We start from the raw sequence: 16,095 nt of genomic DNA, 5'->3' as shown, positions 1-16,095 counted from the left end.
TAATATCTCTTCAAACTTAATATGGTGACCTTCTTAATTAAAACTCTAGTGATAGACGTGAAAGAAAAATTCACTCAACTTACAGTTTCTGATGTGCCCTTAATTAAAATTTACAAGTGAGACACATAACTCATAGGGTAAGGTATATAATTTGCTCCAATCAGCTCCTTGCCCTTAGCACTAGCATCAACAACTTTACACAAAACAAGTTATCAAATCTTGGACTTATGCCTCAAAAGGATCAAAGCGGGTAATGGGATAGCACACAAGGGGGAGTGCAAATGCCCCAGAATAACCGGCCCCAAGTTCAGTATCGGTTTTCTCCAAATCCTTTTCTTTCCAATCAAAGCATTGTATCAGGGCTCCAATGGTTGCATGCATCACGAACATAGCGTGTGATGCACCAGGGCAAGCTCTCCTTCCACTACCAAATGGAAGGTAATGAAAATCCTGACCCTTGATTTCAGTAGAGTTGCCTAAGAACCTCTCAGGCAGGAATTTTTCCGGTTCCTTGTATATATTTGGATCCCTCATTATCTGGTAGACGTTGATGAAAACCCTAGTCCCTTCCCGGAGATCAAAGCCAGTGATCTTGCTATCTTTGTTGGAAAGTCGGCGGAGTAATGGCCCTGGAGGATGTAGCCTTAGGATTTCCTTGACTACTGCTTGTAAGTAAGGGAGTTTTGGGGCATCAGATTCTTTGATTAGTCTATTTTTCCCCACAACCGAGTCAATCTCCTCTCTAAGCTTTTTGAATATGTGGGGATGATCGATAAGCTCTGCCATTGCCCATCGTATTGCTGCTGCTGTTGTATCCACACCAGCCATAAATAGTTCCTATATCAGACATGAATGTTCAATCAGCATTTTTTTGTTGCTTTCATATGATAGGATAAATAGCAGTAACACAACAACGCACTGATATTCTAAAGAAATAAATCAGTGGAGGTCTTGAGTTACGGTCACTCCTCCCCAACTTAATTAACCATCAAAATGAAATTAATATTTTTTTACCTTGGTGTTTCGTATGGCAGAAATTGATCAGATTAGATGAAATCTCATCATTACATTTGATATGTCAAAGGCTTAAAGCAGAAGTGGAATATTGATATTATCATAACAAAAAGAGAAAAAAAAAATGGATTGAAATCACTATGAATTAGAGCTCCTGGTTGCTGCTAAATTAATAAGATGATCTTAGGGAAAACAAAAGGACAAAAAGTCCTAGTTTAGCGACCATGACTTAAATTGATAAGTGTGGATTGAAGTTGAGCTTTCTGCTAACTAAATAATTGAAAGACAGCTTGAACTCAATAATAAGATTTAGCCTATGACTAAGCTTATCAACTGCAACTGAAACTAAACTTGAACATTAATCAATATTCTGAAACTATTCTTCTGAAATAAGAAATTATGCAAGAAATAATTACCATGAAAAAGTTCTTGATCTGATCCCTAGTCAACTTCACCTCAGCACTTGTGTCTTTGTAGGTCTCCAATAAAATATCCATCACATCTTTCTCTTGATCATTTTCACAATTCTTCAACTCGTTATCATGATAATCCTTCATAATCTGCTCCATCAGCTGATCATATCCCTTTAGACTCATTTTAAGCCTCTTCCCATTTCCAAAGAGGTCCAATTTCTTCAAAGGACCAAACACTTCACCAAAATGAAACTTTGCCGCATATTTCATGCTATCTGTTATGAATTTTCTGATCTCCGCGGCTTGATTAGGATTCTTCGAGCATCTCCTTCCCATTGCCATTCTGTAAATCATGTTATTTGTCAAAGCTGTTAGCTCTTCAGCCAAGTCACATGGCTCACCTTCTTTAGACCTCTTCAGCAGCGATTTTAAGAGCGTGCTTGTCTCTTGCTCCCGAATATGGATAAACCGATCAAGCTGTGAACCTGTAAACAGCTTAGTCATGCATAATTTCTTCACGAACCTCCAATACGCACCATAAGGAGCATTAGTAAATGAACTGTCTTTATATATGTGGTAAGTTGTCGGACCAGGTTGAAACTTGGAGGCAAAATCAGTGTCAAACGTTCTCAATATTTCTTGAGCTGATTTTGCATCCGAGGCAACAACAAAATTAGTAGCTCCAACGCGTATCTGCATTAAGGGACCATATCGGTTGGCAAGAGCTTCAAAGGATGTAGGTAATCCGGATTTTAACAGGTGAATGTGACCGATAATGGGTAGAGCTGGAGGGCTGGGTGGATACTTGGCTTTGGACTTGAAGTTCCTGAAAGACTTAACCAAGAAACATAGCAGAAGAGTAGATATGATCAGGATTAAGAAATGGTAGAAGTAGTCCATGACAGTAGGCGCCATGAAATTGTGGTATGGCAGATGGAGAGAAGTAATTTTGCATATGGGGAGCTTGGCGTATCAGACATATATAATTGGACTTGGCTATCAAGGCAGACACTGTTAATCCAAGAAATGACAGACACCGACCCACCGTTTAACCACAATTTTATTAATTATCAAGTGTAATGGATACCTGCTCTCCTTCCAGTGCTAATCTATTCCATGTATATTCTTACTTTATAATCTTATTATTAACTTAAGAGCCTAAAGTTTAATCCAGATAAATCATTCAAATAAAGAAATTTTGGAAATAGAAATCCTCTGCCCCTCCTCGGTGCCTTCTTCTTCTTGGATGCGTTAGCTTAATATTTAAATATTGTCAAATAAATAAAACCTAACCCTGGGTTTGGCAAGCAGAACAAGAAGAGTATGCTTAAAAAACAGAATATGCAAATGACTCTGTTCATTGCATCAGAAAATAGATTTAATGCTGTTTCAAGAGAAAAAAAAAAAAAAGAAACAGATTTAATGATAGAGTGTGTTCCAATCAAATATAAGCTTACAATTTTTCCTATGTCCTAGATTACTACACTTTTTGAGAGTATTCCTAGGAAACCAGGAATACCTTATTTGATAACCCAGACATTTCCAAACCCAAATCCATGCAAGCTCTCGGAGCTTGCAAGCATTTATTTAATTACTTCACATTGCCAACAACAATACTTGGAACATTCAGAAACATACTACTTTAAATCTCCACTTTACTTTTACCATTTTCATTTCTGAAATGGATCAAAACGTAAAACAGGATAACATTCCATAGGAAGTGCCATTGCGCCGGAAAAGCCTGACCCAACACTTATATCAACCTTTTCCCCATCTTTGGTTTTCCAATCAAAGCATTGAACCAAGGCACCAACTGTCCCATGCGTAACTAGATAAGCATGCAAGGAACCAGCGCATCCTCTTCTACCACCCCCAAACGGAAGGAACCAAAAACCCTGATCCTTGATTTCCATCAAATATTCACCATTGTTTTCTCCTGATGAGTTGTACAAAAACCTCTCTGGAAGAAACTTATCCGGGTCACTCCACGCTTCCGGGTGACGCATAATAGCGTAAGCATTGATCAGGACTCTATCTTTGACCTGGAGGTCGAAGCCATTGATCTTGCAGTCTTTGGTGCATTCCCTATGAAATATAGGCACCGGAGAATGCAGCCTCAAGGTTTCCTTGGCGATTGCTTGCAAGTAAGGGAGGTTTGGCACGTCTGACTCGTTGACTAGCCTGTTGGACTTCACAACTGAATCAATCTCTTCCCTTACCTTCTTGAATACTTTCGGATGGTTGATGAGCTCTGCCATGGCCCACTGTATGGCTGCGGATGAAGTGTCGATGCTAGCAATAAACAACTCCTGTCACATATTTGCTGTAATTAGTAATAAAAAATTTTCTTTTCCAAAAATCGGTGTTCAAGTAACAATTAATTGCTGCTCTATTCTTGGTTAAAATAGTTAAACAACTCCCTAGCTCGAAGCAAAAGAGTGGAATTGGATTCAAGTAGCTATCAAACGTACCATTCCCAAAACCAAAAATAACTTTCCCTCTCCCAAATTTGTTGTCTTACTCATCTTTTATACTTCATAATGATACACCATGCAAATGGTTATCTTTCTCCCCTTTATGGCTCATACATGGAAATGATACAAACTATCCCAGCTAGCTAGACTTTATTTTTCATTTTTTTTTCTTTGATTTTATTTTTTGCACATTAAAAAGCATCAGTTTTAACTGAAAATTCATAGAGCAAAACAGGAATAGCATGCAAAAACAGAAAAAAGCAACAGAAAAGAAGAATTAGTAACTAAATATCAAGATTAATCTCAAAACTAATACCCGAGTCAAAAGACCACTCAATTATTTTAAAAGTTTGAGTTTTCAAGCAATGGATCAAAAACTTAAATTTTTAAAATTTAATTACTCACAAATGATTATGATAGCAGATTGTTTGACCAAAATTTTGACACAAAGAAATTAGCTTAATTAATTTTAAGAAAAGAAAAAGAATGAAAATTAGCTAGAAAACGGCTTTGAAATCTAAATAAAAGTTGCGTGTGTGTATATATCACTTGTAATTTCCTTTCTCTAATGATAGAATAATGCAACTATACAACCCAAAAAAGTCAGCTTTTGTTAACCATATGTAGCTCAATACAAATCAATTACATATAACTAATTAAGAACTCACAAGAATGAAGTACTTGATCTGATCTCTTGTTATCTTCAGTTCAGCATTCTTTTCTCTATAAGTCTCCAACAAAATATGCATCAGATCTTCATTTCCCCCACCAATATCCAACCCATTTTCTTCATAATCCTTGATGATCTCTTCCACTAGCCTATCATACCTTTCAAGTGCCTCTCTAAGCTTTTTCCCATTTCCGAAAAGGTCAATTTTCTTCAACAAACCATGCACTTCATTGACTCCTAGCTTTGCTGCAAGCCCCATTATCTCCACCACCAACTTCCACATCTCGTTAGCCTCATTCCCATCCTTTGAAAATCTCTTGCCCATTGCCATCCTGAATATCAAGTTGTTGGTCAAGCTGGCTAACTCCGCACTCAAATCACACCATTTCCCCTCTCTAGATCTCTTCATTAATGATTTCAGCAGCTTCACAATCTCCTCCTTTCGGATGTGGTTGAACCTGTCCAGCTGTGGCCCGGAAAAGAGCTTTGTCATGCAAAGCTTTTTCATGAACCGCCAATACGTGCCATAAGGACTGGTGATGAAACCAGCATCTTTGTAGATGTTGTACTCAGCTGGACCAAATTCAAACCTGGAAGCGAACTCACCCTCATGGATTCTCAGGACCTCTTTCGCCACAGCGGCATCTGAAACAACAACAAAGATAGATTGGCCTATGTGTATGCGCATGAGGGGGCCATAACGGCGAGCTAGGGTTTGGAAAGACTTGGGCAATGAGGAGCTTAGGAGGTGGAGATGGCCGATAATGGGCAGTGCTAGAGGGCTGGGAGGGTAGTGGACGGAGGATTTTGGTTTTGTGCATAGTTTGATGAGCAAATAAACGATGATAATTGAAATAATGGAAACGAAGAAAGGGTTGCTATAATGCAACAACCTAGTGCTTGTGGCCATGGCAGCAGGTGCTATTGCTAATGAAAGACAAATATAAACTTTCATCGTATTAAAGGTAATAAAAGGCTTGCACATAAATAATATTTCTTATCATCGCCATATAGTATAATATTTCAATAATTTATTAATACTATATTTTTGAATGAATTTTTTTTTTTTTGTACATACCTAAATAAATTGAGTCATAAAATGAAGTAACCGATCTCTAATCTCATAAATCTCACCTTTCACATTTCAATACTTTAAATCTTTAATCTTCAAATTAAAATTTCAATTAAATACCAATAACCATTTAAATGTCCTTGTAAAGACAAAATAAATTACAAAATTATTTATCATCAATTAGTGAGTAATGATTTTGTTTTTTAACATTTGATTCAATAATTGGTATGCGATTTATCTTCTTTTTTAATAGAATTTAAATCTCGTCTTCTCTCAAATAAAAAAATTTTGAATTTTATTTTTCAGAACATAAGGAATTAATTATATCTTCACCCAAAAAAAGCTATTGTTTTATCAAACTTTATGCATGTATGAAACTCTATCATGCAGTCACATGCCCCCAATATACTAAAATCATATCAAGTACATGATTTGGGACTGTGATAGTTTGTTAATTACAGCTTGCAATTGACTCACTTGAATCTCGATTCCCTAGGACATGGGGTTGCAAGTCGACGAAGATTATTTGAAGGGGAATTCGATGATTGGTTGGGCATAGTTCATAGCTTCCATACATTATAATAATAAATTACAACAATGTTAGAGTTCAAATTTCTTAACGCCTTGATTTTTGGTTCAATATTTAATTTCTTGATTCAAGGAACCGAGCACTAACTTTTGATTTCCTAGGATCTGAACTCGCGGGTGAAACCATGAATAATTGGTCGTACAATGTTAATATATATATATATATATTTATTATATGTATGAATTGTTTTTCCCTTTTTAAAAGTCAATGAATTGAAGCTCTCATCTCCAAACTTAATTACTAGTTCATATTTTTACACCTTTTAGCAGTATATACATACATATATATATATATATATATATATATATATATATATATATAGAGAGAGAGAGAGAGAGAGAGAGAGGAGGGATTAAATTACATTAATATACAATTAATTAGTATTTTATTCTTTTTATAACTTAGTACCATATTAATATTTTAGCAAACCAACTGTTAGATTAATAATCTACTTGGGCTCGTTATATATATATATATGTAAATTTTCTTATCAGTCCGATATTTTTATCATATCAATTATGAATATTGTCTTTTTTTATATATATTCAAATTAAGATCAAAATTTTATTATATCAAACAATTAGGTAGATATTTTTAATTAATTTAAAATTTGGTATGCATGATCTACGTAAATAGAATATGAAATCCAATGGTTAAATCAACCAAAAATATAAACAGTATAAAAAGATACGAGAGATTGTAAAACTAAAATAGTGACTGGTATAATTAATTGGATTCTTCCTATGCTAAATTTATAATAAAGCGATTCAATGATCAACGGCAGGTTTGCCCGAGAGGTTAAGGGGGAAGACTTAAGATCTTCTGTACATAAGTACGCGTGGGTTCGAACCCCACAGCCTGCAGTGGCTTTTGCATCAATTAAGCTACGACTTGTTTGCCAAATCGAGATGATTTTTTTTTTTAAAGTACATATGATCTTGAGTACGTAAATAGAATAATAAGTAATTTTCTTTCTTACCTCAAAACTTTCATTTCTCACTTTTTCTTTCTTCATATATATAATAAAAAACACAATTTTTTTTTTTTTGATAAACACAATAATTTATATTTTAACGTACACAACACAACCTTTATACATACACAACTGAAATTTTTGCAACTCAGAAACTTAAACTAAAAAATTAAGTAGGCAGTTGGAAAAGAAATACTAATTTCCAAACACAAAGCTCCTATTAATATTTGTTTGAACTTTTTCATGATGTTTTCTCAAAAGGGGTTAAAACGTGCAATAGGGTAACACACGAGTGGACGAGCCATTTCTGAAGCGAACCCTGATCCTAGGCTCAAATCAACCTTCTCCCCATCCTTCACCTTCCAATCAAAGCACTGAACCAAGGATCCCACAGCTGCATGCATCACCAACATGGCAAGGGAGGCTCCGGGACATCCTCTCCGACCGCTCCCGAAAGGAAGGAACCGAAAGTTTTGACCTTTGAATTCCATTTGATGCTCTCCAATTCTTTCATCAGAGCTTTCCAGGAATCTTTCAGGTTCGAATTCATTAGGATTTGTCCATGAATCAGGGTCCCTCATGACAGCAAAGACATTGACTAAAACTCGGGTCTTGGCCTTCACTATGAAGCCATTGACCTTGCAATCTTCAGCACATTCCCTGATGATCAAGGGAGCTGAAGGATGAAGCCGTAGAGTTTCCCTTACGACTGCCCGGAGGTAAGGAAGATTCGGGACGTCGGATTCTTTGACTAGCCTGTTGGGCCCCACGACCGAATTGATTTCATCTCTAAGCTTCTGAAAGGCTTTTGGGTGGTTGATGAGCTTCCCCATGGCCCATTGCATGGCTGCGGAGGATGTATCAGTTCCGGCCATGAATATATCCTTATCATCCGCATTCAAAGATCAGTTATACATAATCAATTTGTTTATAGCATGGAATGTATAGGACTTAATTAACAACATAAAATTGTGTGAATTCTATAAAAGTATTTACGTGCTCATGTATACATCAAGTTAGTCAAGGATTTTGCCTTGAAAACACAAGGGATATAATTCAGTTAATTAATTCATAAATTTAAGTATAGTCTATTTAATTTATATATCTACCATTTGATCTAAAGTGGATGGAAATTAATTAGTCTATGATCAGTCAAATATATTTGTTTGAAAATAAAATTTGATGGGGTTCACGTTAAGGGTTTGATGATTGTTGAGTTTTTACTTTCTAAATGAGTCGAATTCAAGTAATGTTATATTTATAATTACACCTTTAATTAACTTGTACAATTTCTTAACTATAGAGTTGTGTAATTCACCTTATACCTAAGATCATGGGTTGTAATACACTTCTTCTTATTTTTATGTCCTAAAGTCCAATGATCTATTATTAATATAACTAATAAATTCAATCTAATCAAATTAATCAGACTTAATAATATCTAATCAATTCAATTCAAAACTCGAAAAACAGACTTGAACCAAACTAGTTACTAAACAAAAATGAATAATGAAAGTAAATAGTTCAAAAACCAATTGAATTCGAAATTCTATTCAGTTTGCTTACAAGATTTTTGAAAAGATGTTTAATGCTTTTTACTGATTCTTTTGAGCCTATCTAGCTATTTCATTTTTAGTTAAAAACAATTTAAATTTTATTCAAGATTTAACTAATAATAACGTTAATCATGTGATTTGATTTGGGTTTGGGATTAATTTGAGTATTTTCATTAATGACTAAAAGGCGAATTAAATTAATTGACCAAACAAAATAGTAGTTATTATGTTAATTTAAACCACATTAAATACAACAAAGAAAAATGGAATTTTTTTTCATAGTCCTAATCTAACAACTTATCTTGCTTGCTCAATGTTTACATCTCTAGCAGAAGGTAGAGAACTTACCAGCAAGAAAGACTTGATGTCCTTCATGGAAATCTTCACTTCAGCAGTTGGGTCTTTGCAAACCTCCAACAAAATATCCAACAGATCCTTCCTTTGATTCTTATCCAAACCCTTCATCGCCTCCTCTTGATGTTCCTTGATGATCCTGTCCGCCAGCCGGTCATACTTCAGCAACGCTGCCTTAAGCTTCTGGCCGTTTCCAGAGAAATCCAATATCTTCAGAGGACCCAATACATCTCCTACGCTTATCTTCCCTGAAAGCTGCAAACATGTCCGAATCAACTCTTTAATCTCAGCAGCATCGTTATCGTTCCCCGAACAGCGTGTGCTCATTGCCATTCTACAGATAGTATTATTCGTCAGGGTGGTTAACTCGCTGCTCAAATCACAGGGCTTCCGTTCTTTGCAACATTTCATCACGGATTCCACGAGCTTGACCTTCTCTTGGTCTCGGATGTCAGTGAACATGTCTAGTTGAGGGACGGCCAGGAGCCTTGTCATGCAAAGTTTCTTCATGAAACGCCAGTAGTCACCGTATTGAGCCAGGACAAACCTTGAGCCTCTGTAAATGAAGTACTCTGAGGAACCGAATTCGGGCCTGGAAGAAAAATTGAGCTCCTGAGTTTTGAAGATTTCTTTTGCAACCGTGGCGTTGGATACAACAACGCAAGATGATGCACCCAGACGGATCTGCATGAGAGGGCCATAGCGTCCAGCTAGGGCTTGGAAAGATTTGGGTAGGACGGAGCTGACTAGATGGAGGTGACCGACGAATGGGAGTGCAGGGGGGCTCGGTGGGTCTGGAACTCGGCTGTGAGAAGGCTTCAGGAATCTTTTGATTAAAGAGTGGACTAGGAGAGCAGTGATGAACCAAATCAAAAAGAGAGGGTAATAGAGAATGTCACTAGATATGATGGCCATGGCAAATTGGAAAGGGCTGTTTCTCTTTTTCTTAGTGTTGTAAATGCTGGACTTTTAACATGCTTTTATAGAGTTTCATCCCTAATTTTTGCGTTTAATAATTAATGAATAAATTCCATTTCCATCGCTTTCATCAAATAAATAAATAATTAATATATAACACGTCCTAATGCATGTATACACTAAATAATGACAAGAATTATTTAATTTTGAGTATATTTTTATTAAGAAAGCTATATTGTGCTTTGATTTATTAACATGATCCAATCCTAATTGCAAACTTTAAGTGATGTATCATATAGGCATATGCAACTATTTTATTATTTAGGTTCATCCGGTATAGTTTAGGATTTATATAATACACACACACACACACACACACATATATATATATATATATATATATATATATATATATTAAATAGTCCATGCTAGTATTAATGATAAGTATTACTTTGAGTATATTCTAATTAACAAAGCTATAGTGTGATTGATTTATTTACATGATCAAATCCTAAATGGACATCTATATTAACAAATGATGTATCATATAAGCATATACAACTATTTTATTAAAGGAAATTATGAGAAATTGTTAACCTCATAAGGTCATTTAAAAAATAGCCTCTAATACAAAATTAACTATTTTTATTTAATTTTATCATGATTTGATAAAAATACTCTTTAAGTTATTTTAGACAAATTAAAAAATTTCTCCTCTAGATTTCTTTCTCCGACATCTATTTGTGCATTCGATTTCTCTCTCGTCATTTAGTTCTCTCTAATTTTATCAATTTCCTTCCCCCACTTTTGTCTGTTGTGCTCTCGATTTCTCTCTCTCGCCATTCAACTCTTTCTAATTTTACCACCATTGTCATCTCTCTCTGTCTATTTCTCATCATATCTTCTTCAATCTACAGACCAAAGAGCAAATATGACATTAATGTATGTTTTTGAGTTTATTAGTTTATATTCACAGAACCAATTTAAACCACTTGATCTTTATCTTTGTATTTCACTAAAATATAAACTCTTAAAATTAAATACCTTAAATATGACGTATAACAACTTTTTTTCATTTTTTTAACATGGTATAACAACATTTTTTTTTAACATGAAGAGTAATAACATTTTTTTTTAAACATGGCATGTAATTTGGTCTATGTCTTTGTATTTCATTAAAAAATAAACTTTTAGAGTTAAACACTTTAAATATAGTGTGTAACAACTTTTTCCAACATTACGTGTAATAACATTTTTTTCAACATGTGCACTTGAATATGAGAAAGTTTCATTGAAGATAATTTTATTAAAAAAAATTTTCTCTTGAATAAAAACAGTTAAAATTAAAAATATGGTTATTTTCGAAAACACTTTATTTTTAAAATCGTCCCATTTTATTATCTTGGTTCATCCGGTATCGTTTATGATTTAATCAAGTTTTTCAATGCTCAAAAAAGTCCTTGAAATTGTTAGGAGAGAATCTTGTTCCACAAAGTTTGCTCCCTGCATATGACAAACATGGAGGCAGACTGAGGGCAGGGACCATGGACGAATTACAAATTTGGTCGTTATCTGTTGCCAAAAGAAAAATGGAAATATGGGTTTTATTGATAACTAGGAAAGTCTTAATATTTGTCTTTGGTATGGCAATTTGGGAGAAGCAAATGGAGATTTGGAGTGGTCCTCTCTAATTAACAACAAAAGAAAATTGCAGTGGCCCTCGTGCATTACGCAGAAATAGTCCCCATCGCCTAAAAATGATGTACTAACCTTCAATTATCTGACCTGTTCCACTCTAGTCTCTTTGGCTTTTATACTCCATCATCAGGGACCATGCAATAATTTTACAACAAAATGACAAAATCAATATTTTTACGAGATTTCCATTCTATTTGTTAACAAGCAAAAAATTCAAAATAATTGAAAAAGTCTTCGTTGAAAACAAAGAGAGCATTACTCAATTTTTTTTTATGTAAATAAATATACCCCAATAAATTTATAAAGATACCCGTACATGTAAAGAAATATATGTTAACTTTGAAATTCAAGGTATTTTAATAATTTTAGTAAGTAAAATTACTAATTGAGAAAAAAGAAACCAGCAAAGTGGGTAGACATTCCATTTTGTATAGAGTCATTTAGTGTGAATTTTAGTTTCAAGTTGAATGATTATCGATATTTAGTCTAGTTCAGAGTATTAAGTTTTTAAAACTTGTTTTATTTGGACTTATTTTAACTTGAGTCTACGGTTTAACTGTTAATTGGGTTTAAACCCTGTTAGTTAGAAGGCCAATCTGTTACTCTGGATAAAGCCCACAATTATTAGACCTTGGATTGGTAAGCCCGAAATAAGAAAATACATAAAAGAAAAAAATAAAAATATTGTTAAAAATTAAAAAAAAGAAAAAGAAAATACCATGTGTCACTTGTCCACGTTTTAATTCAAAAAACATGTTTGCTAAATAAAAATTGACTTACCTAATCTCTTATTAACATGAAATTAATGATATTCTATACCAACAAAAGAAGAAAGATTATATTTTAACTATGATAACACTTGTCACAAATTCACATTTTCAACCAAAAGATATATTCAATCAAAATAGACTTCTATTTATAAATCTAAAACCCAACTCCATCCCATCCCATTTTGATATAAGATTCATGACACCCTGCCATGGCCATCATCCACACCCACATCCCCTCCTACTACCCTTTGCGTCACCCAAAACCATACTCAAACTCCATTATTTATCAAAGAAACAGGACATGTGGCCAATAGATTTCCAGGTTGAACTTGACCATATTATGAATCATGTTAGAATAATCCAAAAGGCCAGGTCAAGGGTATATTCAACTTTAATTAACAACCAGTTCCTGCTACTTTCAGAAAATTAATGAAATACATAACAGCTTTATCATTATTCTATTTTTCAATATGCAAGAAAAGTCATGAATATAGATCCATTCTTGTTAAAATCCAATCTTATGACACTTCATTAGTACATGGTGATGGTAACATGAATATAGAGCCAAGAAAAAATGTGAGGCAAGTCCAAACAAGTTGTATATCTACATGATTTTGAAACAAATCCTTCTATTCCTACACTGGTCCCTTCAAAAAATGGAGAGAAGAAACAAGATTGCTTACCAATCTTCTACCAGGGCCTTCAGCGAGGATTGAAGGAAAATTGACACCTGATCCTATAGTGAGTCATTTAGTAATATGTCGAACTGTAAAAGAAGATAGAAAGTATCTATGCTATCCGGTATCCGAGTTCAACAATGTAAACATATCATCAGAGGATGATTAGCCAGCTTCCCGTTGCAAGGTGGCTTGCAATCTCTAGCCTTCCAGTTGTTCTAACTGATGCTGTCTTCCCAATCCTAGTGGTTGCATAATGCGCTAAACATCAACGCATTGACATCAGTGTGCGGACTTTCATTTGTCTTTCTGCTTTCTTGGCACTGGGAGTCCTCTTCATTTTCTGTAATTCCTCCAACACAGCTTTCTCTACAGTGTCAATTGAGTTCAAGAGTTTCTTTTGGGGTGTAAGAATCTCTGATTCCTCACCATTCTGATTCGTGACATTAAGCAAAATCTTTGACACATTACGGACTGATTGAGGGCAAGGCTTCATTCTGGCAGTTGAAGCTGGAGTGGAGAAATTGTGCTCGAGTTGAACACCTGATGATAAATTTGAATTAAGAACCCTTTCATCTTGCGACGTTGGGCTCTCAAGTATTTGGCGTTCGCCTTCTCCTAAACGAGCTCTCCTCCTTTCAATGGCCTGGTTAAATTCTCATCAATTTAATTATCTCAGCAAGCCTAAGAAAACCCCCAAGTCAAACAACAAAAAAAAAAATACCATATTACAAAGACGAGAACTCTTCTATTATAAAATTATAAAAATATATATATATATATAACTAATCCTATTCATAATCTATCTCTATCTAATCAATAGTATTATAATATAATTTTTAACTAGATATTGTAATCTAACTAGGTAATAGTATTGTATTATAACTCTTAACAAAATAATTTATATAATTATCTTAACATACCCTATTTCAGCTCAAATCCTATACAGTCCAACAAATCCTAAGCTAATCAGGCTTGTCCTCAAAATAAACAACCAAAAGAAATGAGAAATTTCTTTCCAACTTTGACAGACAGAAAACAAAGATAAATTCTGGCCATTCTGTTGGAGCTCAAGTTGAGCGCCTAATCCAATGTACGACATGAAGCTCTCCATTTTGGCTGAAAGGATAGGGCACCAATATGGTTTTTTGAAAGGATGACATTGTAACAGGGCAGTGTAATGAATGGACATCTCATTAACACAGCTGATGAAACCCATATACCAACAATCAGAAAAAAAAAACGAAAATAAAAAATACAGCAACTGGAGTAAATATATCAGACTGAAATCTACATAGCATATAGACCAACTGGCAGTATGAATCCATGTACTACTAGAAACTAGAAAGCAGAGAGAACTAGACAACCCTTACTGACTGTAGCTATAGACTACGGGTTGTTAAGAAGTACAAAGGGAGCCTAAAGATACACTTGACGAAATGAAGACGATTACATGAACATCTAACAGTAAACAAGTGGATAAAAACCCAGACCTGAGTAAGTAAAATCGAGCTCATTCAAGCAAGCAACTTCTATGGTAATACAAAATTCAGCAATCATTAAACATATTGGAAATAAAGGGAAAAAAAGACAATAACTACCAAAACCAATCAGATTGCATATGAAAGTATTCAATAAACGACCTAAAAATATCAACCAAAAGGAAATGAAGCCCGAACCATGACAATTCATAAATCAGGGGTTGAATAATTATTATGGCAAGCATCTCTTGGCAAAAGTAACTAGTGCAGTTCAAAAAAAACAAATCAATGTTTTCCCCCTTTAGCAGTGAACATAAAAAACAAAGAAAGAGATCAAAATACAGAATTAAAACCCTTAAGCAACATATCACCAAAAAAAAAAAAAAGAGAGAGAGAAAGAGTAAGCATTACCCTCACAACAGCAGTAATATCACGGAGAGGAGTTCTTGGGTACCAAGAAGGTAACACACTGCCCGTAAGTCGACCCCTTCCACGCCCCATGACACCCATTGGAGCATTCTCTCGTCCCGGAGCCGGCGATCGGTAAAGATTACGGCCTATTCTAATCCCGGATCTTGGGGTCCCAAAACTGCTACCCCTGCGGAGCCCTCCCCCACGCGACGTAGAAGTAGTCACAGCAACACCCATTGGCCTACGAGTAACCGGTCGTTGAACAGGAGAGGCTAACAACTCCTGTGCTTCATCCGAGAGAATTCCCAAAGGCCCAGACCGTCTTCGAGCGAAGACTTCTGCTATATCAACGGCTCTCGTGATTCTGTCTCTTGAATCTGCCATTGCATATAGTTTCAACTGACTGAAAAAAGAAAAAGAAAAAAAAAACAAGAAAACGAATATGGGTATCAGAAATTTCCAAGAAAGATGGAAAACGAGAAAGAAAGCAAGAAAGACTGAGAAAAGGGGTTGGGTTAGTTTTATTTACCTCTAGAAGAAATGGGGTTTTCTTGATAGGGTTTGACGGTGATGAAGGGTCTCTGAGCAGAGGATAAAAGGGGACACAGAGAGAGAGCGCTCTGTTGTTTGAGGGAGAGGCGAGTTTGGCAAATTTTTCAAAATGAAAAATGGGCGGTATTATAGGGGGAAAGGAGTTCCCATCCCACTCCCAGGTGGTTTCAGGACAATGTTTGGCACGTGCAAGTATGGGTTCCTTCGCTTTGCATGCTTTTTCTAATTTTCAAATTTTGAGTTTAGGCGCTTAAGCGCAGTCGTGTTTGATTGCTAAGATTACTCTTTTGCCCTCACCCTAACGATAGTTTAATGATACTAGGAAAACGAAAACATAAATTACAAATTACTAATAGTAAAACAAAAAACAAAAAAAAGAATGAAAAACCACTATAAATAAAAATAAATTAAAATCTTATGGAAATCAAAAGTTAAAATTATACGTTATGTTTTGGTTTGGTGTTAAGTATAAT

At 35.0% G+C, this 16,095-nt stretch overlaps 4 protein-coding genes and 1 non-coding gene across 5 annotated transcripts; 1 reads left to right on the top strand and 4 right to left on the bottom strand.

Moving 5' to 3' along the window:
* Positions 1–69: 69 nt before the first annotated feature.
* CYP712A2 (cytochrome P450, family 712, subfamily A, polypeptide 2) lies at positions 70–2,365 on the bottom strand. Its single transcript, XM_007028865.3, has 2 exons — positions 1,431–2,365; positions 70–837 (listed from the first exon to the last, which is right to left on the bottom strand). The coding sequence occupies exons 1-2, from the start codon at positions 2,340–2,342 to the stop codon at positions 226–228; spliced, it is 1,524 nt and encodes a 507-aa protein (XP_007028927.2). The 5' UTR covers positions 2,343–2,365; the 3' UTR covers positions 70–225.
* A 402-nt stretch (positions 2,366–2,767) lies between these two features.
* On the bottom strand, positions 2,768–5,483 carry LOC18599056 (beta-amyrin 24-hydroxylase-like). The gene is made up of 2 exons (XM_007028864.3): positions 4,570–5,483; positions 2,768–3,736 (listed from the first exon to the last, which is right to left on the bottom strand). Exons 1-2 carry the CDS (start codon positions 5,479–5,481, stop codon positions 3,098–3,100), a joined length of 1,551 nt encoding a protein of 516 aa, XP_007028926.3. The 5' UTR covers positions 5,482–5,483; the 3' UTR covers positions 2,768–3,097.
* A 1,529-nt stretch (positions 5,484–7,012) lies between these two features.
* On the top strand, positions 7,013–7,095 carry TRNAL-UAA (transfer RNA leucine (anticodon UAA)). Its single transcript has one exon. It is a non-coding gene; the product is annotated as a tRNA-Leu (tRNA).
* A 122-nt stretch (positions 7,096–7,217) lies between these two features.
* CYP712A1 (cytochrome P450, family 712, subfamily A, polypeptide 1) lies at positions 7,218–10,074 on the bottom strand. Its single transcript, XM_018121117.2, has 2 exons — positions 9,110–10,074; positions 7,218–8,089 (listed from the first exon to the last, which is right to left on the bottom strand). Exons 1-2 carry the CDS (start codon positions 10,028–10,030, stop codon positions 7,460–7,462), a joined length of 1,551 nt encoding a protein of 516 aa, XP_017976606.2. The 5' UTR covers positions 10,031–10,074; the 3' UTR covers positions 7,218–7,459.
* A 2,898-nt stretch (positions 10,075–12,972) lies between these two features.
* On the bottom strand, positions 12,973–15,708 carry LOC18599054 (protein POLYCHOME). Its single transcript, XM_007028862.3, has 3 exons — positions 15,600–15,708; positions 15,071–15,473; positions 12,973–13,824 (listed from the first exon to the last, which is right to left on the bottom strand). The coding sequence occupies exons 2-3, from the start codon at positions 15,452–15,454 to the stop codon at positions 13,447–13,449; spliced, it is 762 nt and encodes a 253-aa protein (XP_007028924.1). The 5' UTR covers positions 15,455–15,473; positions 15,600–15,708; the 3' UTR covers positions 12,973–13,446.
* Positions 15,709–16,095: the final 387 nt, after the last annotated feature.

Source organism: Theobroma cacao, chromosome 5 (assembly GCF_053813885.1).
Source record: "Theobroma cacao isolate CCN51 chromosome 5, ASM5381388v1, whole genome shotgun sequence".
Classification (NCBI taxonomy): domain Eukaryota; kingdom Viridiplantae; phylum Streptophyta; class Magnoliopsida; order Malvales; family Malvaceae; genus Theobroma; species Theobroma cacao.
Note: the sequence above shows the minus strand (reverse complement) of the source record. Positions and strands in the feature narration are given on the sequence as shown.

What these genes read in the sequence shown, in the direction of transcription:
- CYP712A2 (XM_007028865.3), bottom strand. Translation starts at nt 2,342, where the DNA reads ATGGCGCCTACTGTCATGGACTACTTCTACCATTTCTTAATCCTGATC. An exon ending in AGATCAAGAACTTTTTCATG is followed by an intron (nt 838 to 1,430) that starts GTAATTATTTCT and finishes TGTCTGATATAG; the next exon opens with GAACTATTTATGGCTGGTGT.
- LOC18599056 (XM_007028864.3), bottom strand. Translation starts at nt 5,481, where the DNA reads ATGGCCACAAGCACTAGGTTGTTGCATTATAGCAACCCTTTCTTCGTT. An exon ending in AGATCAAGTACTTCATTCTT is followed by an intron (nt 3,737 to 4,569) that starts GTGAGTTCTTAA and finishes AATATGTGACAG; the next exon opens with GAGTTGTTTATTGCTAGCAT.
- CYP712A1 (XM_018121117.2), bottom strand. Translation starts at nt 10,030, where the DNA reads ATGGCCATCATATCTAGTGACATTCTCTATTACCCTCTCTTTTTGATT. An exon ending in ACATCAAGTCTTTCTTGCTG is followed by an intron (nt 8,090 to 9,109) that starts GTAAGTTCTCTA and finishes GCGGATGATAAG; the next exon opens with GATATATTCATGGCCGGAAC.
- LOC18599054 (XM_007028862.3), bottom strand. Translation starts at nt 15,454, where the DNA reads ATGGCAGATTCAAGAGACAGAATCACGAGAGCCGTTGATATAGCAGAA. An exon ending in ATATTACTGCTGTTGTGAGG is followed by an intron (nt 13,825 to 15,070) that starts GTAATGCTTACT and finishes GAATTTAACCAG; the next exon opens with GCCATTGAAAGGAGGAGAGC.